Genomic DNA, 23,877 nt, shown 5'->3' on the forward strand with positions numbered 1-23,877 from the left:
GTGTGTGTGCATGTGGACAGACGGACAGGTGGCTGCAAGAGCTCAAGTGTCTTTTGCAAGCACCCTGCACTGTGTTACCCTGCAGGGACCATACTGGAGGGCCAAGAGAGAAGCCCTTCATTTGTTATCTTTAGTGAAAGCTTCTCTGGGCATCTTAGAAGATCCCAGTGACTGGAGAAACACAAACTTTGTAGCGCTAGGAGCACAGCAGAGAGCAAAGGTGGCTGCACCTTTTGCAGTGGAGAAGCCAGTGCCACACAGCCAGTGCCACACAGCCCTCTCTCCAACTTTGCACCTTGAGCAGGGCCAGCCACAAGGTCAGTCTGGAAGGAAACTGCCAATGTTGAGCAGAACCTAAAGCAGCAGCCAAGAACTGTTTTCTCTTCCCAGCAGGAAGCCATCATGGAGGAGAACCAAACCATGTAGCTCCCTGGGTAATTCCCAGGAGGTCTCAGTTCTGAGGCAGTTTCTGAGCGAAGATACCTTTGGCCACATCATGCAAGGTCAGACTGCACCACTTGTATGTAACATGATACCACAAGCACAGAGGGTTCTCCAATCTCAGAGAGGTGCTATAAGGAAAACATTCACTAATGCTGGTGAAAGATGCTTGGGTACTACAGGGAACAGTGTCACAGAAATGCCTAAAAATACTGAATTCATCTTTGCGTGTTCTAATTGTGCCTTTGGGTTCTCTAAAATTGACTTGTTTTTAGTTTTATAGAAATACTTTTGGAATTGAGAGTGAGAAGTAGTGTCTGGAAGCAGTATCCTAAAAAAAGGCAACCCAAAATCAAATCAAACTCTTGATCAGGAAAGAGGGGAAAGGAAGTTTGGGAGCCTCATCTCTTCCCTGCCTGGCCCTCTGACCATGGATTATTCTGCAGGACAACATCTTGTTCTGTTCTCAGCAGGCTAACAGTGCTGAAAGAGGCAAAAGCAGTAGCTAGCCACACTTGGCCAAAGTTGCCCTGAGATTAGGGTCAGTTCTCTATCAACAAACTTCTGTAGAGAAAAGGCCCCATTTTTCAGTTTGTTCCTATAATTTGAAGGTAAATCTGAGAACTAGGCAAATACATATTTCACCTGAGAGGTATCAGTGGGTTTTAATTTCTTTTAGAATATCTTTCAGCATCAACATCAGATTCTTTCTTAGGATAAAGCTGTCTTTATGAAAGCAGTGTGCCTAATAGCCATCCTCGACTACTTAAACAAGTCAATTTTGCAAGGACTGTAGCTGTCAAGCCAGAGCACTGTTTGGAACTACAGTACAGGGATCCTAGATTTTAAATGAAATGTTACCTCATGCATCATTTTCTATCATACTTGTAGAATTCCAGTTAGTTTATATCAAAATAAATGTTGCTTTCTGTAATTTGTGCACATGCTAAAGCTGCTGGTATGTTTTTTTAATTACTGTTCTGCTTTGCTTTAAACATGTGGGTTTTCTTTAAGCAAAAATGAAGGTTAAAACTTTGTACATTTTCAAAATGACTGCTAAGGTCAGAAGTATAAAAGTATATGTTGCATTAAAATTGAGTGCTGTTTATGTATTTAACATAGATGTACGTTTTTGCATTGTTAAAAAGAACGATCCATGCTTTCTTTGAGGGGGATCTGTGCTCCAATATTGTCTGATAGCTTTCATATTCTAATTACTTTAATTAAAGTTCTAACAGTTTGCATATGATTCATGATTCTGATTTCTTCTGTTTTATTAAATCTGATCATTTGACATGGTTTAAAATGCTCTTCTCATTTGGAACAAGAAAAATGTACCTCCTGGTGAGAAATTAATCCAACACTCAAAATGTTTTTGAATTACAAGCATGATGCTGCCGACTGCAAGGTCTTAACTTGAAGTTAATGAAATCCAAAGGTATCCATAAAATGATGCAAGAAAAGCTCTTTATTTCTACAAAGCCTCCAAGTGTCGTTGATATGGAAATACCATGGTCACAATATTTTTTCCATACCAAATCAAATACTTTTGTCATTCCTGTTAAACAGACACTTAGTATTTAAAGGAAGAGCATTATTCTCATCAGGCCAAGGCAAACTCAAGTGTCAGGAGAAGATTCATTTGGTGACCATTTGGCTGGTCACCAAAGCTATCCTTATGAAGTTGCAAAAGCATTCTTAATCAAAAATGTTTATTTATTTTGATCACATTCCTTAAGTGTTCCCAAATGACCAAATGTGAGTCACTCAGAGCCAGTGAGAAGACTGGCTTTTAGTGTTTTGACACTTGAACAACCACTGGTTTTAAAATTATCCTGGAGAGGTACCATGGTAAGAATCCCTGGGATCCTGGTGCTACAGCTCTCCTCACACTGGCCCACGGCAGATCCAGCCTTAGGGTTTCCTGCACATTGTCAGCCCCTCAGTTCCTGCCTGTTTCTTCTTGTCTCCTCCCTTTGGGGCTCCATGACCACCCTGTCATGTCCCTGGCATCTCTGAAGGGCTGGGAAACAGCTCTGTTTCTCCTGGACCTCCGTGCAGGGCTGTCCAGGGGACATTCAGAGGGCCTTGACCTAGCTCTCACCAGCTATGTCCAGCTCCCCCTTCCCGCTCTCCAGCCATGCCTGCAAAGAGGATTGCCTTATGTCTAGTCACATTCCTGTCTGATCCCAGGAGGGCTGAGCAGGGCAGAGGACAGATCCCAGGAGGGCTGAGCAGGGCAGAGGACACAATCAGGGTACCCACCCCAGCAAATGATCAGTCTCTGCCCCACTCCCAGGCACGGCTCACCGGCTGCTGGCACGGCTGTCCCACACACAGAGCGGTCCCTGACCTTCCTGAGCTCTCCCTGCCCAGAGCACTGCTCCTGCAGGAGGCCATGCTAAAAAATAAATAGGAAAAGAAAAGGGAGCTTGGGTAAGGCTCAGGAAAAGATAGTGCCCTTGTGCTGCTCATGAGGCCAGGCCAAGGGAGCAAACATCCCATGGCTCGGAAGGCCAGAGCCTGTTAGGAACAGGTTTGAGAATTGCTGCCGCACTGCTTCTTCTTGAGCAGACTAAGCAGGGCCAAACAGCACAAACAGAGTCACATGGAGGCCAGTCTGACCTTTCTCAAATGAAGCTTTCTTTTTCAGGGACTTTGTAGGCTTTATTTCACTCTTCCCAACAAAGCTAGGGCCTGATCTGAAGCAGGGAAAAAGTAAGATATGCATTATGATAGCAAATAGCATTATTGCTTCATATTCTTAGCTTGTAGTCTTGAAAGTCTCCTCACACCCATCAGCAGCCCCTCCTCTGACCTCCATCAGTAATGATGACAATTAGCTCTTCCATTAACGATGTATATTGAAATATAGTCCATTTTGTTCCCCCCAAGGGCCTGCACAGACCTCAGATGAGAAGGTGCCCAACTCCAGACAGAAACCCTCCCACTTGTGGATGGTTCTGCACAGCATTTACTTTTGTGTTCAAAAATCAGTGGCAAGGTGGCAGAATGCAGCTCTGCTGTAGATCTACAGCATCTGTGCGGCTGGGGGAAGACCTGCCCTGTGCCAAGGAAAAGGCTTCTCAGCACAGACAGGTGAAGTGCTGACACTAACAGAGGTGCGGCACTAAGGGAGCAGAAGCCTCACCACTGCCTGTAAGTGACACTTCTGAATGAGGATGTGTTGGACGACCACAGCAAACACTCTCCCAGTCCCTGCAATGTACATGGAGAGCCACAGGGAGGAAAACCAAAGCCTGAGTGCCGCTTGACAGCCCAGGAGAAAGCCAAGCAGCAGTTATCAGCTCTCTACACTGGCTGTCCTGCAGAAATGGGCCTCCTTCCTCTAGGTGACATAAAAACTGTGTCTTGTGAGCAGACATTTTCCTGGCAGCTGGAGCCAGTGCTCCCAAACTTACAGCCAGAATGGATTGCTCTGTGCTGAGCCCACCTGCCATACACAGGTGGTAAATTCCCACATCCTCCAGTGCAGCATTTCTTCAAAGAACCAGAGGTTTTGGTGCCAAGAACCACCGATGATGACAGTCCCAGCAGTGCAACACCTTCTCTTCTTCCTCCTCAAAGGAAACTTCACACCCTTATTTCCTTTGAATTTTCCATGTTGTTGTTATGGAAAACAACATATTTCTGGGAAGGCAGACGCACCAGAATGAGCATCCATGGGATGGGGTGTTGGGGGATTATATTGATACCTGGACCTTTCATACCTCATGCCTTACAAACAAGGTGATAATTGAAGCTATCACAGATTTGCTTTAAACATCCCTAAGCACTGCTCCAGTTAATTTTTCCTTTTCCTTTTTTTTAATACCTTCTAGATGCACTATTTTGTGTAATTAAAAGAGGTTTTATGTTTGCAATATATGTTTGATGAGACAAAATCCAGAACATCTGAGCAAAGGGAGCTCTAAAGAGGGCTCCTCTGTAAATGAACTCTGTGGAAGAACTTGGCTGTCTAAAAGCAATGTTAATATTAGATACTAAAAGCTAGTACACAAGAGTCATGTGCCATCCCCTGGGGTAATATCTGCAGGAGGTGCAGGAGGCCAGTGATGCTCTGAGTGGGTGTTTGCCTGGGAGGATCTTAGGGAGCCTGAATGGAAGATGAGAGTCTGAGGCTCACAGGAGACAGCTTGTCCTACCACTGTGCAAGTATTATTTAAACAAGGGAAATAAACTGTTAATGCAGCCATGATATTTTCTGAAAAATCCTTTCCTTAGGATTTTTTTCTCCTGAGAAGCTGAGAGGCCTCAGAAACAAAATATAACAATGGTTATCTGCTGCTGTGGAATGCAACAGGTGCATCTGTGACTGGTCTCATGTGGTTGTTCCTAATTAATGGCCAATCACAGTCCAGCTGTCCAGACTGTCTCAGTCAGTCACAAGCCTTTTTTAATCATTCTTTTTCTATTCTTAGCTAGCCTTCTGATGAAATCCTTTCTTCTATTCTTTTAGTATAGTTTTAATATAATATATATCATAAAATAATAAATCAAGCTTTCTGAAACATGGAGTCAACATTCTTGTCTCTTCCCTCATCCTAAGACCCCTGTGAACACCATCACATATTAACTCAGAGAAATTTGGTGAAATTTGGTTTAGTTGTAAATCCTCCCTTTTGTCTGTGTTTTCAACCCAATTAGCCAAGCAGTTCAACAATGACCCCTGAGAAGAAATTTTATTGGCTCTTCTGTCTCCCTTTTGAATACGAACTCAAAAGACATGCTCAGGTGAGAGAACTGCTGCTTGCTGGCTTCCTGAAAGGAGCACAATCCTCCAGAATGCAAGGGCACTCATGTTGCAGTTCACTGGCACAGACGCTGAAGTTTGGCAGCAAGAGATGAACCTGCCTAGGAGGGGCAAGAAGCAGAGTCTCACCCAAGCTCTTACTTTCAGCTCTGCAGAACCACTCCTTGAGCAAAACACCAGGTCTTCTGTATAAAACAAAGGCCAAAATGTTATGAAATACTGAAAAAAATAATATTCAAAGTAGAGGCCCTTGAAAGAGTTTGAGTGAAATGGACACATTTTGCAGGTTTATGCCTCATCCTGTACATTCTCTTTGCTCAATACAATTTATTATTTCTCTTACCCTTTACACAAAAGCAAAAACATTCTTATGATACAAAAGACACTCATAAGCAGTAATTCAACAGTAATAGTTCAGCAACTGGTCCATCTGTAAATATAGCCTATTCAGTTTTACACTGAGTATATCTTTCACCTAGAAATAATTATCATCTCATTAACAGCAGTACAGGCAATAATATTCTGTTTTTGAAGGTACTTTAAATCTTTGTAAGTATCTCAGCTACAACTGGTTTTTTTTCCCTTTATAATAAGGACAGTAAAAGTAAGTTATGCTTTGTGCACCTTCAGCTGCAGTTGGAAACTAACAGGTTTCTACATCTTAAAAGTTATTTGATTCACTCTTGGATAATGTGAGAATCCAACCCACCGTTTCTCACCATACATTATTTTTGACACTATGAAGCCTCATGTTTGTGAAGCAGGAGTAGGTTATCCCAGAACCTACTGCTCAGGATTCACTATCACAGAGTGATTCTGACTGTGAAGACTCACATGCCTCAATACATCACATGAAGGTTTGGATTAATGCATTAAAAAAAAACAGATACCCAGCAGCCAAAGAGAGGGCTTGCTACAAATTTCAACTCCTACTAGCAGATTCTTATTCTAAGTGTAAAACAGATGAACTACTTGATATTCAGAAAGCTAAAAATGTAAAGGCACGAAAAATCTCAAGTTTCTTATCACTTCATTTCACAGTGTTCCACGTCTTCAAAATGTCTTTCACCTATCTATGCACTAAGAACTTCAACTTACACATCCTGTCATACAAGTCTCTCAGGCTGATGCTGCTAAACCCGGGTCTTTTGAGATCCCTGGATCCCAAGGCAAAGATCAGTAGATCACTAGGTGATCTAGGTGTGGCAAAGCATTTTGGCCACACCGTACTTCCTCAGCACGGTCGGTGTTTGTGTGTCGGCCCCGCGCTCGGCATTTGCGGGAGCACCACGGTGAAGTGACAAGCCAGCAGAAGCCCTGGCTGCTGCAAGGAAAGCAAGGAAGGGCTGCGGGTGCCCCCAGCTGGGCTGTCCCCTGGCCTGCAGGGACACCTGGTGACAGACCGGAGGGGAGCGTAGGCTGGCTTTTCTTTCTCTGTTGTTTTTCTTTTCTTTTTTTTTTTCTTTTAAATCTAAGATTTATGAGATCTAAGATGTATGAGACACAAGGGCACCATACATCTTAGATTATGTAACAGGGCAGTGTCTGAATTCTGTCCCACCCCAAGAAGCCACAAGCGATTGCAGAAGTATTTGATTCTAGAAAGGTAAGAGAGATGGGGAGGGAGGAAAGTACCCACTGTGTTCAGCCTGTATAAAAACATAATTTCAATAAGATGAAGGTTTGGGATGCTTTCAATTAAAAAAATTGGTTTTTTCAGACTGAAACCCTGACACTGAAGAGCACATGTAGAGGCCACCTACTACAGCCCCTGCAACCCTGACTGCTGCAACAGCCCAAAGGAAATGTATCCTGTCAAAGACCTTGCAGCCAGGTGTCTAAAAACACCACCCCAAACCCTATAATTCCAAAAAGGGGCAAATTGGGCAAACTTTCCCCTAGAGGAGACAGCTGGTGATCACATTTAGTGTGCCCCTCCTTCCTCAGCCCACCAAAGTATCCTCCCAACAGCCCTGATAAACCAATCTTTAGTCAGTACTGACCAGTTCTTCAATGGCTCAGTACATTTCAGGGTAGCATTTGTGCCATCGCAATGACTTACACTGGAGTTGTGAACAGCAATAAGAGAATTTCATCACCACCCAGGCAGAAATGAGTGCTCTGGAGAAAGGTGACTAGAGAGATGCCTTCTTTGGGAGGTTTCTACCATGCTGAATGCGATGCTTCACTTTCAGCTCTGTGGAATTAATAACATTTCTTTTCCATTTCTGAGAGACTGACGTTCTCCTCAAGAAATTCATAAATGGACATATTCTTTGAATGTGTCTGGCTTGGAGCACATTAGTCGATGTCATAGCACAAATATTCACTGCAGCCAGCTTGAGAACACGGCTCCTGTCATCTTCCAGCATTAAGCAAAAAAGGGAGCATTCACAAAGAACATTTGGCCACCTTCAGACATTCTTGGTCCTGTCCTGCCAACTAGCATAGTGGGAAAACAAATGGCAATTATGTCCAGAAGAAAACAAGATGCAGGAGCTGCACAACCGACACTATTTATACCCCAGGGACACAAGATGCCAAGTTGAGCCCTGCACTCCATACACAGTGCAAGAGCTCCCTCTCCCCCCTTCCTTCACATTTACACAATTCCCTGACCCCATCCACCATCCAGGTGAGACAGGAGCTCCCACACTGCTCTCCAGCCTCCTTCACTAGCTCCGGACGAGAGGGCTGTCACTGTCACACAGAAATGCACTTGGCAAGAGATGGCCAAGCTTGGGCTCAGCTGTCTGAATAAAGGCTCAGTCCTGAACCAAACACACCAGGTCTTGGGCAGCTCCCACAGGACACCACCCTGAGGCTTCTCCGAGCCTCACCCAGCCTCAGCTTGGATAGATTGCCTGCTCCAGCATCAGGCACACTTTATAACTTACTAGGAAACAGGATAAAGGCAAAATAAAAGCTTGGTGGAGGCGGGAGTTTTTAGCAAAAGCCACATTACTTAAGCCCCTTATGCCCAGTCCCACCTTTCCAGTTCAAGATACGAGACAATTATGTGCATTATTTCCAGCCCTAATAATGGTTACAAACTCAGCCCCTAAAAAGCCTCTGCTTTCAAGGTTTTTGTTATGCATTCATAACCACTACTCTACACGTGTGACAATATCTTTTCAAAGAGGTGTTAAATCTCAAGAATATACCACAATTCAATAATTTCAGCTAATTAACTCATAACTACAACTTTTCTGTCAGAGTTATGAGTTGCAAAAGTTAATTTATTTTTCCTCCTCTTCAGCTTTTCTTGGATAACATCAATTCAGGGAATTACTTGGTTTTGCTGCCTGTGTGCAAGCAGCCAATAATTACTTCTTTTACACAGGTTACTATACTTCACACCTTTCATGAACAAACTAACTTCAACGTGGATTACAAAAATTGAAACATTAAAAATTTAAAGTATAGGCCATAAAACAAGAAACAAAATGCTGCCAGATGAGTTTAAGTTTTTTATTCCCTTGTAGCTCCCAGAAATTTTCAGTAACAAACAAATGGATTTAGAAGGCAACGAAAACATGACATATATAACAGAGTACATGATAGGCCTCATTAATGTGTTTAAAACACATTCTAGAACTTTTCTTAGAACAGAACTTTCAGAAAACATTTTCATTGTGTATATTACCTTCCACAATAATAGTTAACAAATTAATTTCAATTAGAACAGAAGAATTTTGCACGTCACTTTGTCCAAAATATTCAAATGAGAAGTTTTTATAACCTTACCCCATTTACAAATGAAGGCATTCTAAGGGACGTGTGTATGACCAGCATTTTGGTTAAATCAGTTTTCACTCTCTTGTTCCAAAAGTCATCTGTAGGACATACTTCTACTTGAACCTAAAAGCTGAATGCTTCATTATTTAATTATTTTTAAAGATTTGTCAGCACTCCCAGCATCTGATACATTCTGTATTCTTTCAGTTTTCAAGCATAATGAATAACTAAGCAGAAACAACCTCTGATATATCCACTCTTGGGAGGAATAAGCTGCACCAAAAGTTTATTTCCATCTACTGAACTCCCTGGACAAATTAAAATCCTCATGTTCTCTAGAGCAGCTGCCTGAGAGGATTAACAGTACAGGAACAATAACACGAACAGACATGGAAGTTAACAGGCATGTGTCTCCCTTGTATCACCTGTCATAACTGAAATGGGAATTCTGTGTACTCTTTGACTTTGTGACTATCAAACAACTTTTATACTCCCTTATCACTTTTGCCATGTTCCTCTCCATGGGTTGAAAGGGGAAGAGCATTTTCAGTGTAACAAACACCTAAATAAGAGACACTTATGTAGGAAAAAACAACCCAAAGCATTAGAAGACTTAAATAACATCTCTCTTATAGCATAAACCATGGCAGGCATTAAATTCCAACTGCAAAACAACTGTATTACTTCCCGAGACCCAATTTTATATAAATGGCTTCTAAGCACTATTACAAAGATTTGCCAAGACACTGCCACCTTACTTTCCCAGAAATTTCAATTGTCATTATTTTGGGGAGCAAAAAGTTAGCTCATGTCTTACCACAGAGCCTCATGACAGAAATAACATGGATAAATGTATCATTTTGGCAATTCTATTCAGAGTAAGTCCTTCAAGAAAAAAGGACTGCAGAAGCTTCCATTTCTTTTTGATGGAAAAGAAAGCCATGCTTGCCAAACTTTTACTATTTAAGATAGTACCTATTTGATACTTTATTTCAGATGTCAACTTCCAAAACACAGATTTCAAGTTGTTGATTTAATCACATGGATTTTGTCATTGTCCTGTTTCAAAGTAGCATGGGAAACCTCCATAAGCAGCACAAGTTTGTCTGCCAAACAATCACCCATTCACAGCATCGTCTCTTGGCACATTCTGACTGGAATATTATAGTGTCTGTCATCTTCAGTTATGAGAGTCACCACAGGCCAGTCCTCCTCCGGGTCATTGGGGTAAAGTGTGACGAACTCATCAGTGCTGTGCTTATAGAGGCGGTACACTCGGATGGTGTACTGCAGGGCATAAGCAAGGAGAAACATCTCCACCTACATTGGAAACAGCAAATATTGGTGTAAAATTCAACATGCCTTCTACAAGGTTTTCCTCATAAAAATAAAAAACTAGTACCTATCAGATGTAATATTTCAAACACAAAAACTGTGAAGTGAGAAGTCCTATACATTCATTCTGTCATCTCCATCACCCCCCTCTATGACATCATGCATTTAACAACAAAGTCCTCAAATCCACAATGGCACAGTAGTAAAATAACCCTAAGGAAAAACTGCTTTACACAGAGTGCCCTATTGCAAGCAGGTAGGAAAGACATGCTTTCGCATCAGTGTTCGTCCTGTTAAATCACTTAAAACCAGACAAGAGCAGGTTTCAGACAATGATCCTTTCACTCTTACAGGGTACTTTGAACTTTCCAGCCAAATAAAAGTAAATGGAAAGCCCTTAGAAAGCCCATTGACAAGAGAAGAAATTCAGACAAAGAAGCTGTGAAAAGCTTCTACTTCACCTACTACAGTGACAAGTATATCCTGTTCTACATAACAATTTACAGTGAACCTTACTGAAATAAACAAATATAGTCAGCACAAAAAACTGGCAACATACCTTCTTAACATAAACTAAGCAGCAAAAAAGTCACCAATGAATCACCTATTTTCATAGAAACAGCAAACTGTCTTATCTATACTGCAGTTGACAGATTTTTAAGATAAGAAAGAAAACCAAAACATAATACTTCCATGTTTCTAGTATCTACAACTAAGTTGTGAACTTCATTGCAGTGTCCCACTTGTAATGAATTCAATGGGATTTTTTAATGGATGTTTCCAAAATCTTTCAGTCTATTCAACTCCTATTTTTTGTAATATGTGTACCATTTATGCCCTGTATAAAACAGTAACTTCCATTAGCTTATCAGAATTCACCTGTTTATGTGCTACACATGGTCTTCATAATTTGAGTATTAGCTTTCATTGTGGTATTTTTTAAAAAGCTAACAACTAAAGAGATCTATACAAGTGTTCTATTAATAGCAAACCCTGTTTCCAAAGAATGCTACCTGCCAGCCCCCAGACAAAACGCGGTGTTTCAAAGGAGGGCCTTTACAGACTCTCATTATAAGCAAGCAGTTCTAACATATTCTTCCCAACAAAAGACCAGATACTTCAGTCAGCCCAACAAAAGCTGAGACGTTTCTTAAACCACTTGAAACTGAAAACTCCAAAACAGGAAAATAACACTTTAAAGAACAACCTCTCCTTACTTGTTCAAGGCCTCCGCTGTGACCAATGTGATTCAAGTGATTCTGCATTAACTGACAAGGGTTGCTGGATGTATCCCGTGCAAACAGGAGCCAGGAGAAGACAGGCACTCTCTTTCCACTTTTATCAGCATTGTATAATTCAATGGCAGTGTTAAGCATCAAAAATTTCAGCGCTTCATAAAGACTGTACTCCTCCTCTTCATTCTTAAACAATTTATCACAGGCTTCTTGTTTCTCAAGAGGACCCTTTATTTCACTTATATTCTTCCACTGAAAAAAACAAAACAACAAACCATTACAGACAACACAAACCAACAGCTATCACCATGCCAGGGCTGCAAAAATCACTTGTGAGTTGTCAGATGCTCAGACAGGCACTCAGAATTTAACTTATGAAGGGCTTTGTGCCTTTTGAAAAACAATCAGGAATATTTCCACAACTGTACCCCCAACAAGGTCAGGCTGACTTAGTCTGATTTTGCTTAAATTGATCCATAAGCAAAGCAAAAGGAAGGGATACTAAAAATTGCTGTAAGGTGGCAGAACAAATATTGTTGTGGGACAATACACATTAAGGTAATAAATGTGTATAACCTTTTTGTTTCCTGTGCCATAAAGCCTATATACTTCATATTTTTTACATTTCTGTTACTCAAAATGCATATTTCATTCCAACCTTCAAACTGCTGAATGCAGTATTCCAAATACTCTTAAAAGCCTTCATAAAGAGAATTTGCATTCACAGTAAGACAGGAACAACTGAAGAGTTTTTTAATAGGTTCCAGAGTTCCAAGAGGGAGAAAGCATGGGGCTAGGTAATACAGTATGAACATTTAAGGGACAATCATGTTCCTATGACCTGAAATAAATGTATAAAAAAGGAACAAAAACTACTCCTTTAAAATTACTTCAGAATTGTTGTGTTTTTCTTTCCTTAATCTCATCCAGGTAGCAAAAGGATTTGGCTGCAGTTTACATCATTCCTTCAAATAAATACAAGAAATAATAGAGGCAGAAAGCTACTCTGTTATATTAACTTTTTCACTGAAATCTGTCTAATTAATAGTTTTCTGCAGAGCTGCTAGCAAATTAATTCCAGAATCAGGCTACTGCAAATAATAGAAGACCAGATGCCTCTCACTGGCATATCTGAACAGATATTCTTCACTTGACTTTTTTGCAGTACATATACAGAAAAGGGACTTTCACTAATGAAAGCATCCTTGTATTAAAGTCTCCACATTCAAAAATCTTTTTAACTTTTCTTATTTGCAAGTATATGAACCAAAGAATATACAAATACTTTTCCAACCTTTTGCCTTAGAAGTATTAAATACTCTTTTATTTCATCCCTTATTTCTCCCATCCTCTTGCCAGGTTTCTGTCTGAGCTGCCAGTGCTTGATCCAGTCATACTTGCTCAGCAAGTTTTCAGGAAGCTGGAAGTTGAGAGAAGAAAAGGCAGCTTAACCTAGAAGTCTGGAGAGGAAATGCCACCAACTTGCATATTTTATTTTTATTAACAGTTTTCACCTTAAAACAATACCTCAAATATCCTTCTGAACAGATATCATAGTAAGATCACCACAACCAAGCACAAGTGGTTGTTTATAATATTTGCTGGGTAACAGTAAGAATACTGTGGTCTATTACTATTTCCAGATCTAACACATAAGCATTGAAAAAATTACCCACCAAGTTACTCATGCCTTCTTTTTTGTTTGATTTTTTGTTTTGTTTTGAGGTTTTTGGTTTTTTTAAATTAAAACATTTCTCCAACAGCAGATAGATGACAGTGACTTTGTTTGAAAGTGTTCCTGAACTAACAGAAGAGAAAATTACATTCATCAGATCGTCCTGAAGTCTTGGTAGACCACAAACTACTTTGTCTAGAACACACCAAAAAAAATCTGTTTTTTTTTCAAGGAGCACGATCCAAACACTCTGGGACAGGTTTTTTATTAAGGAAGAAAACAACTTGGGAATTTGCTGATCCATCAGATGATGTTTTAGCCTCAGAACTGCCTCTTTTACTGCTCATGTGCTACACCTGCTCAGTTCAGAGCTTTTACACCTCCCTTGAAGGACACTCTGGCAGTTGCACGTCCAGTTTTGTACCTTCATCTATTAACCCATTTTACTGCTAAAACTGGAAGAGAAACTTGTGTCTTACAATGGAGTAAATCTTGGCTAGAGCAGCACTAATGCCATCAGCCACCACCAGCCCATTTTCACTTTATTAGGACTCCAAACTAGTAATGTGTTCTCCTTAGTGGCAACCAAGTCTGTCTCAGAGAGGCACAGATCTTCTCCCACCCCAGCCTGGCATCCTGGGCACATAGAGCTAAACAATCCAAAATTATATGCCAGTAACTTCCACAACTACAAATGTGCATGTAATCACCATTTTAAATTAAAAACAAGAAAAAAAAAACAAAAAAAACCCTGTTATATTTGTACTGCCAGCTGTCAGTATACACATTTCTCTTATGTGCCTTCTGCTTTGATGCATAACAATTTATCATTTCAGTTTGTTTTGTAGGTATACACCCTTTTTAAAAAAATGCTAATTATCATATGACATTTTCCTCTACGAATCAGTAGCAAAAAAAAAAGATGAACATCATTAAAAACTTCAAAGTACATAATTTTTAAAAAGTTTATAAATCTTTATCTTTATCTTTAAAGGATCATTGGGAAACTATATTCTTTAGTCTGATAACATGGAAATGGTTGAGAGCTGAAAGAATGTGTTTTTTACAGAAATGAAACCATTTTGCAATGTACTTGCTGTAAAAACACCTCACAGAACTATTTTCATCAGTAATTACAAAAATATAATCACAAAATGTTTACTTAAAAATTAGAGTGGCCAGAATGAGAACTTTTCAGTGGTCCTCTAAAGTGATGCAAAAAGGGCAGTATGATTCCCCTTGGACTGCTACCCTACCCACAGGGTCTGTATCAGAAAATCACCATTTCCATTCCCAGCAGCACTCTGACATCTGGAACCTTGCTCTTCTTAAGTGGCTCACTTCTGAATAGGCAGCTTCTCACATGTTTTTTCCATATGCACTAATATCTTCAAATAGACTTTGTTGACACAAGGAAATTTCTGGAATATTCTTCTTCTGCTTGTAAGGGAATACCTTGCCCTTCTCATACATCAGTGCTCCACAAAAACTGTTCCTCGTGTCAGGTTGCAATTGCTCTTATGCTTATTTTAAACAACATTTAAGACACAGGTAATTACACACATTCTGCAAAGTCTACAGCATCCAATTTGTTATTCCACTTTCTAGAGAAACCATATAAGACACACAAGAATAGATGTTACAGTTTTGAAAAGCTGGGGATTTTGCAAATGTTAGAATAAATTGTCTGTATTTTTTGTTATTGCAAGCTGTCTTGTGGAAAATCTCTTTCTGCCACATTATAGGCAGTAAGAAGAAATTAAGAGAGCAAGATTAAGACAGACAAGTGACAGTGACATTCCAGTAAGCACTACAATATCATTTTTATCCATTATAAACTAGAAACCAAGGGCATCTGGACACAATTCCAAGTTGAAAGAATCACTGTGCACAAAAAACAATCTTGAACATTACAACTTCTCAGTTCAGGGGATACTGACAAGTGAGCATATACATTATATAACAGAGAAATGAGATCATAAAATTCTATTGTCAGATCAGTTTGACACATACCATAGTAAAATCCTCACTCTGCAGCCACCTTGGTAACTGGGTAGCTTGGCTTAATATCTGGAAAAGAGTTGCTCTGAAAGCACAATAGTTATCACCTCGTATTCTCCTTATAGATGCAAACTTCTGGGCAACTGCTTCATATCCCTAGAAAAACACAAAATCCAAAGAACATGAAATCATTAATAAAACATTTTAAGGTCACACACTGTTAACATATGAGGTATTGGAATATTAGCATCCAAATACTAATGCTGTTTAAAAAAAAAAAAGCTTGACACACTACCCCTTTTGGAAGTTCAAATGTTTTTATGTCACAAATTATACTCTGGAAAAAAATTTAGTTCTGCTGAAAAACAACAAGAAACTGAAGAAATCTAATAGATAACTGTTTGAGGTATTTGCTTTATGACATAAACATCATTGAAATATGGGTACCTAACTCATCTGGATTTCCAAAATATATCCATCCTACACACACAAGACTACACATGATGCTTAAAAGAAATTTGAGCACTATTTGGTGCTACTTACCCAAACATGGCACATGTAGTTTGTTTCTGCCTCAGGGGAAGTTTGTGTTTACACTGAAACACCCTGACACTTGCCTCAGCACATTTGTTCCCTCCCTGCTGTTCCCACACTCAGTGGCAGCAGAAGCCTCGATGTTGAAATGCAGCTCCTGCAGCTGAGCTGCCCTGGCAAGGGCCCATGTCCCGTGTGTCCGTATGTCTCACAGCAACCTCTCCAGGGAGGCACGGGGAGTTTTTGACTTTTGTATGGTATCTTTATGTTTACTCAGACATAGCACTAAATTTCTCAAGCAACAAAACAACTTTATTTTCTACCATTCTAGGTCAAGATTATTATTAAAAAATTAGTTCAAAAACTGGTAAAAATCTCAGGAAAAATTTTTAAAAACCCATGCAATTCACCACTTTCCGTTACCTGCCTTCCACTCAAAAATTTGGTAATCTGCTGTGCACTTCAACAGTCCACAAAATCAGCAATTTATGTCCATAAACAAAACATAAAACTTCAACTGAAAACAACAACAAAGGAGAGTATTCATCAAAACCCTAAATTATCAGCAAGTAGCTTTGCTAAAAACACATTTGCAATGAGCACCAATAACAGCATCTGCCAGTTGTAAACCACTCTCAAGACCTCACAATGTAAAACACTCCTACTGCATTTCCTGTCTTAAAAGACTGACTGCAGAGGAAATCACACAGCAGACAAAAAACCAAGAACCTAATAAAATTCAACAAAAACAGAACTGCTACCTTTCTCATCCTTTTTGCTGCTGGTGTATTTCCTCTCCATTCCTTCCTGCAATACTCCATGATGTCCATTTCAGGTGAAACACTTAATTTATATTCTGTCAAAACAGAACATGCAACATGTTACATGCAACAGAACATTATAAAACAGAAGAAGGTAGAAAGCGCATCAAATTTCTAAATACACTATCACTTTAAATTAATTTCAGTGCCAAATGAAACTGGCAGCACAACCTGTAGCTACTAAGTAATTACTGCTGTGGGAGGGGATAAAATCAGCTTGTTCTGAAAATTACACCTGAAGTTATGATGTAGTTCAACAAGACAAGGAACATTCTGCTCCTCTCTTCTGCAAAAATTAATTGGCAAAGAGGAGAAATTACTCAAGTACTCTTCATTTTCTTACCAAGCAGAAAAATATTGACAAGTTTCTCTTCTTCTTATAGCAGCTAGACTATAAGGGAGAAAGAGGACAGATCTTTCTCAGTAAGTCAGTAACGATACCAGGAAGAAGAGATGCAGTTTTGCCTTGGAATCCCAGCAGCCTTCATCCCAAAAGCAGGTAATACTGAGGATATCAAGGCATGCCAGCAACAGATGCTGCTATGATGACTATGACAGAATAATTTTCAAGCACAACACTCATAACATAGACTATGTGACTGCTTTCCAAAGAATTCACATTCACTCATAAAGTAACTACAGAAACAAAGGGAATGATATATTAAGAGCAATTAATTTTCCAGAGAATTGGTCTTTTTTTAGACTCAAACTGTACAATGTACTCAGCCATAAGTAACAGCTATTGAACACAGACATCTGTGCATAGAAGTCCCTGGAGGAAAGAGTATTAGGACATCACACATCAGTGCTACAGTGAGTTGCAATACTGTATTTGAAATTTCAAATTTGATTGTACCTGATGAGTTTGATTCACTAAGTAGTATCTTCTCTCTCTCTATTTCCTCTTCATCACGGTACATGTCCTCCTCACTGCAATAAAAATCAACACATACCTCAAATAACAGCACAAATCCTACTCTTTTGCAACCTCTTCCCCTTTTTACAACTCAGGAAAGTATTTAAGTCTTTCTACCTTTTTTTCAACTCAGTTTGCTTTCCATCTTACCCATTTTCATAGAACCAAAATTAGCTCTCAAAAATAGAGAAAAGTTTAGAAAACCCTCTCAAAAGCTCCCTTCCAGTATCTGTCACCAGGCTGGTAATAAATCATTGCCTGAATTTCTCTTCTGTAGTTGAATGAATACTCCAGTCCCTTCTACAGTATTTCTACATTTCAGAGTTTAAATCTGCAAAAGAAAGAAGCCAACATGTCTATTTGCTGCACATATGAATAATGCAGCTAAGGAAACACTGCCCAAGGGGATTTTGTATCTACACACCACTGGGACTGACCAACCTGCCTTGTGCTGAGCAGAACACATGACAGAACACAATCACAAGTGGCCAGCTACCTGCATTTAGTTTGAATGTTACTAAGTCTAAGGAGAATCTCCACCATGATCCAAACTGCAGCTTACAGGCTAGCTGAAATCCAGAGAAACATTTCTTCCTCAAATAATGCAGGCTTTCTGGCCAAGGTACACTGTCAAGTACCTGCACCTGAGCATACATACAACATTCTGAAGTCAAGTTATGAGCATGAGAGGGGAAATGATGCCCTACAAGAACAGTGCATAGACCAGCATCTGCAGCTTGGATGGGAACATTACTGCTGAAATGAAGGTCCATGCAATGTTCAAAAAACTGACTGCAAATTTCACATTCCATTCCTGAGAGGCAGTTGTCATATAATTACATCTAGCAAGTAAACTCCTAAAAAATAATCACAGCTTCACAATTAAAATACTTTTTTTTTTAAAGTGTTACCAGCCATATTAGTATCATTTAGTATAGCACTAAAGAGGTTTACATTAGAAGTCAGTTTTTCAAGGAAAGTACATAAACAGAAAAAGGCTGCAAGGTTATTGCTTACTGCCTACTACTATTAGTAGCTTCTAATCTACTCCTCAAGAACACTCCAAATCTCAGCCTGCCTCCAAAAGACTAGGAAGAAATTAAGGCACATCTTCTATCCCTAAGAGAAGACAAGCAATTAGGAAGACTGTGAGAAAGAGTTTAATGTAGCCAGATGGTAACTGGATTACTTTCATTAAACTTGAAAGGACAGACCACTAAATGATGGCTCTGTATTTCTTTTTCTTTATGTCCAAACCAGCTTACTCAAACCATCTGTGTATATCTCCCTTGAGAACAAAAAATCTTTACTATTAAAAGCAATGTAGGTTAATACCAGGAAACTCATCTACTGGGCTGTCATACAAAACTTGTTTAGTTTTAACTCAAGTGCTCAAGTAGCTGCAAGAAATCTCATTATTAACAACACTAAATAATCATTAATCAAAAGAGAAACAGTAGATGTAGTAGGTATCAAACACAATACTATCTGGTGAGAAGAAACATCATAGAAATATTTGTTTCAAGTCCATATTCATGTCACACTATGATGCTGGACAAAGCCTAATTTCTCAGCAGAGTTTGAAGTCCATTAAGGTTTGTGAAGACTTGAAAGAATACTTAATAACCTTGCAAACATTATTAAAAAAACCACACAGCCTGGTACGTGACAGCAGCAATCTCTAACTTAACTTCTGTATAAGCCAAGTATCTAAAATATAAAGCACCAACCTCTCCCTCTGAGCATGAAGAAACCTGCTGCTACAAGGGATCCCATGGGGAGGGAAATTGTGTCAGGACAGGGAAATTGTTCTTTTGCCATACAGCCTTGAATAAATTCAGCACAAGACGCAGAAAGAAGTGCTCAACTGACCAAGGCAATGAGATTACTCAAGAAAGAGGAAGTTTGGTGTAAAGGAAGCAGTGTCATGTCCCTTCTGCAGATATTATGAAACCACCTTCTTTCTGGGAGCTGACAAAACAGAGGCAGCCACAGACTGAGAACATGCCAGGTGAACATCCAGAGTAAACAAGGTACTGCATTTCAAGAGAGTTGTTTTGAAACCCAGGTAGGCAAGAGGTGCAATCCACCTGCACAGGCACCCTCATTCCAGAGATGAAAGTGTGTCATAACACTGTTGTAGCATAGCAATTGTTGAGTAAATCTGTGGAAACAATAATGTGGGAACTAAAGCCTTTCCCCATTAATGTCTAGATAAATATTTGAAAAATATAGTGAAAATAAAGTAAGAGTGGAAAAGAATGATTAAATGAAAACATGCATGCACAAAAGAAAAAAATAGTGCAAGAAGTTTCATGCAAATACTTAAATTATTGAACTAGTTAATGGGACTTTCTTGAACCAAAGATACCAAGGAAAAAAAATCATAAATTTACCTTCATGAACTGAAAATATTCTCCCTTTCTATAGGAAAATTGTTAATATATTTGTAAAAATTAATCCTTACCTCTCCTCAGATGACTCCACTGCTGAACGATTACCAGACCCAGGCAGATAAAGCTCACAGTTTCTGGATGCATCCTGATCCATCACAAGAGATTTAATCATATCTGTCTTCTCAGGTCTCCCAGCACTTCTGTATACACAGTCTTGTCTTATTTCTGACATAGTTTGCTCTGTCTGGTCTGCAGGTGCATTTGCTGAGCCAAGTTCCTCAGAAGCAAGACCAACTTCATTTTTATGCTTCATCAGCTGTGTGGGAACACTCTCTATTTTCTCTTCTGCACCTGCAGAAAGGCCAGTTGGTTCTGTCACCCACCCTTGAAGATTATCCTGGCTTTGAAGAATGAAAAAATACATGAAGTTTCTCTCCCAGAACAAAAGCATATATTTCAGGAAAACTACAATATTTTAAGAGTTACATTGTATTTTGAGAATTCAGAGGGTACATAAATTATTCAAAACCAGGAATAAAATCCAAAACAGATTGGTAAAATAAGACAGCACCCAAGCTAATGTCTAACTCACTCTCATGACCATCATTCCTTACGAAGGCTAAGCTGTACCAGTTCCTCACACACAACCTGCACAGTGTCCTGATTAAACACCTGCTATGCTTGGGGTGCATTATCACCTAAAACCGCAAGGATTAACAGAAATTTTGAAGAAAGAAGTTTCAGTCCTGCAAGAAAACCACTTCTACAAACTTACCTGGTGCTCTGTGAAACATCCACTCCACCAGGATCACTGCTAAGTACAAAAACTTCCAATATTTGTGTCTTCCAATATGATCAAAGTATCAAGACAGGATGTCTACAATCCATTCTATCAAGCTCCCCAAAAGTTTAGGATGTGCCCGTATAGTAAATTTTCAGGGATATTTATCTTAAGTTGACACATAATCCTACCCAAAAGTTTTGTGTTGCTTGGCAGTTGTCACATTATTGTTCTAGACAATTAGTGGCTACCCAGGCTGGTCACCTCAGGGCTCACAAACTTAATATCCACTCTATAAACCTTAAAACTGCACAACACATTTCTATGTCTAGGTTAAAGGCTCCCACCTTAAAAACATCTTTGCTTACTAGCATTACAGCCCTTGGCACCTGAGCCCTGACACGTACCCAGCTGTCCCACAGCACAGAGCTCAGCACCAGAGCTCACAGAAACACAGAGGGGGCTGAAAGGGACTTGAGAGGTCACTGGGTCTCAAGTCCCCTGCTGTGGCACGGACACCTTGCACTGCACCGGGCTGCTCAGAGCCCCATCCAGCCTGGCCTGAACACTTCCCACGATGGGAATTCACAACTTCTCCTTGTTCCAGCGCCTCACCACTCCCACAGTACAGAATTTCTTCCTAATATCTAATCCAAACCTACTCCTTTTCAGCTGGAATCCTTCCCCCTTATCCTGTCACTACCTGCCCTTGTAAAAAGTTCCTCCTCATTTTTCTTGGAGGCTCCCTTCGTGTGCTGGAAGGCCACAATTAGATCACTCCAAACCCTGCTTTTTTCCAGTCTGAACAGCTCCAACTATCTTAACATTTCCTCATAGAAGAGGAGCTCCATTCCCCTCTCATCAACTTCGTGGCCCTCCCGGGGACTCGTTCCCACAGTTCCCTGTCCTCCTTCCCGTGCCTGCACCCCAGCACTGCAGCTGGGGTCCCACTAGAGCGGAGCAGAGGGGCACAATCCCCTCCCCAGACACCGCTGCCCGCGCTGCTTTGGAAGCACAGTCGCACTCCAGGTCCCGATTTCTCCTGTCCCCGCTCCCTCGGCGCAGGGCACGGCCACCCGTGCGCAGCCCGGGGAGCCCTCACCTTTCCGCCGCGCTCCGTCCCGCCCGGCACCGGGAGGCCGGCACGTCCCGCCGAGCCCCGGCGGCCGCCGCTGTGCCCGGCCCGAGGGGAGGGCGCGGGGCTCGGCCCGGCCGCCGCCGCTCGCCGCTCATGCCGGCGGGGCTCCGGGCACGGCGGGCAGTGGCAGTGCCGAACTCAGCCCCAGCCCCAGCACTGCCCGGGTGCCCGCCCGGCTCCTGTCGGCCCTGCAGCCGCTCCCGCCCCGCCGGAACCGGCGCCGGCCTTGCCCCGCCCCCCGGAAAGGGCGGCTCCGCCGGGCCCTCAGCCGCCGCCCGGGGAATGGAAACGGGGAAAGTCATCCGGCACCCCCCGCCCGAAGGTGGAAGGCAACAAAGAGTTCTCGTTAACAGAAAATACGGTGGAAATAAGAGTTGTTTTCCCGCTTCCAGACGGCCCGTGTAAAAGGAAGCGCTCTAAGAATGCAAAGCGTCTGTGTGCGTGTGTTTGTGTGCGTTTGTGTTTGCATTTCTGTTTGTGTTGTGATTATGTGTTTGCCTGTGTGTGTTTGTGTTTGCGTTTGTGTTCGTGTGTGTTTGCAGCTCGTCTGGAGCTTGCCAGAAGCTGGAAGTCTCTCTTCTGGGCGCAAAGAGATACATCGCCACGTTCTGATGATACACCCTTAGGAAACTCCCGGCAGAAGAGAAGCGTGCACGGAGAGTAGATGAGAAGCCTTTAAAAATTACATGCTGCTGAAACATACCCATTATTAAAAAAAAACCAAACACCACCACAACAACAACAACAAAAACCCAGCCAAAACAAACAGAAACGAAAACAACAAAACCCAAATAAACAAAATACAAAAACAAAACAAGGAACGCCCCCAAAACTCAGAATAGTATAATCTGTACCGTGATAGGAAAGTCCGCTGCAGTTTAGGCATTTGAGGGGGTCTTCACATTGAAATTGGGCCTGGAAATGAAGTATTTGTCTTCTTTCTGCAATTTCTGTCATAAGAATGTGTTTTCTCTGAGTATGACAAGTGATACTGAGACTGGAGGCAAATAACTACTACAAATATACAATCTGAACAGCCCCAACCGTTCAGACTATTTTAACTTCAGCGAAGTTAAAATAGTTTTAACATGTATTTAGAGTATCAAACATTATTGGGAAAACATTTTAAAGGTGGAGGTCAGGTAGTAGAATGTCTAAAAGGTTAAAATGGCAATGATAAGTAATTTGCAACATAATGAAATCTAATATAAAACTGATAGATATTTTTGTAAACAAACCTTTTCTATTTCTTTTATCCTTGAGACATATGAAAGTATCATGAATGCTTGAAGAAAAATTTAAAAAAAGATCCATTACCTTAGGTCTCTTTTAATCACTGCTCTTCTTGGATCAACTTAATGTTGGATTGTTCTTGACAATGACATCTCCTTTGAAAAATCTCTTTGTTTGAACAGCTGTTTGACTGACAGGTTTGTCTTAATATGCATTCTTGTTTCCCACTGGCCATTCCAGAATTACTCACATTAAACAGGTAGTCTACTTGAAATATAAACACCTGTTTCCCAAGTTCACATCATTTAAATAATTCAGATGTAGTAGCATTTAAGAGCCATTACAGTTGCCTCTTCTTTAAGAATAGGTACTTTGTTTGTTTGTTATTTACCCACCTTTGCTGTTCTCTCAGCAGCTTTAGGGCAGAGATGTTTTGGCTGATCATTCCCACTGTAAGTTCCCTGTATCTTTTACTAAGTGTAAGGTACAACCACTAAGCTAACTAACAAAGTCCATGAAAATACACAAGAAAGACATGCAGTGGAATACAGGAGATGATATTTTGCAAGTCTGAAATATTTCTGTACTTGGTACTTTCTGATCATGGAAACTAGCAGCTCAGATTTTTGATAAAAAAAAGAACCTATTAAACACCATGAGAAAATATATTTTTTACCTTATTTAATGTGTCTTAGTGCTTACCAGCAGTTGTTACCTTCTTTGCTAAGTTAACTGCATTGCACTATTTGAAAAGTGTTGCACATTTTTCAGGATTACGATTAGAAACCTTTGGGTGATCAGTTCTTGTGACAGAAAAATAGATGAAAAAATAGATGGGGAAAACCCACCAGTAAGAGTC

At 40.5% G+C, this 23,877-nt stretch overlaps 1 protein-coding gene across 3 annotated transcripts; it reads right to left on the minus strand.

Annotated features, from left to right (window-relative positions):
• Positions 1–8,672: 8,672 nt before the first annotated feature.
• On the minus strand, positions 8,673–22,000 carry OTULIN (OTU deubiquitinase with linear linkage specificity). Of its 3 annotated transcripts, none has more exons than XM_064705488.1 (8): positions 21,750–22,000; positions 19,938–20,267; positions 17,411–17,484; positions 16,495–16,589; positions 15,212–15,355; positions 12,818–12,943; positions 11,506–11,775; positions 8,673–10,273 (listed from the first exon to the last, which is right to left on the minus strand). In XM_064705488.1, the coding sequence occupies exons 1-8, from the start codon at positions 21,878–21,880 to the stop codon at positions 10,079–10,081; spliced, it is 1,365 nt and encodes a 454-aa protein (XP_064561558.1). In that variant the 5' UTR covers positions 21,881–22,000; the 3' UTR covers positions 8,673–10,078. The 3 variants fall into 3 exon arrangements, with proteins under 3 accessions (XP_064561558.1, XP_064561559.1, XP_064561560.1); XM_064705489.1 differs by having other exon boundaries at positions 19,938–20,263; positions 21,750–21,865; XM_064705490.1 differs by having other exon boundaries at positions 19,938–20,217; positions 21,750–21,834.
• Between the last annotated feature and the right edge of the window lie 1,877 nt (positions 22,001–23,877).

The sequence above is a fragment of the Zonotrichia leucophrys genome, chromosome 2, assembly GCF_028769735.1.
Source record: "Zonotrichia leucophrys gambelii isolate GWCS_2022_RI chromosome 2, RI_Zleu_2.0, whole genome shotgun sequence".
Classification (NCBI taxonomy): domain Eukaryota; kingdom Metazoa; phylum Chordata; class Aves; order Passeriformes; family Passerellidae; genus Zonotrichia; species Zonotrichia leucophrys.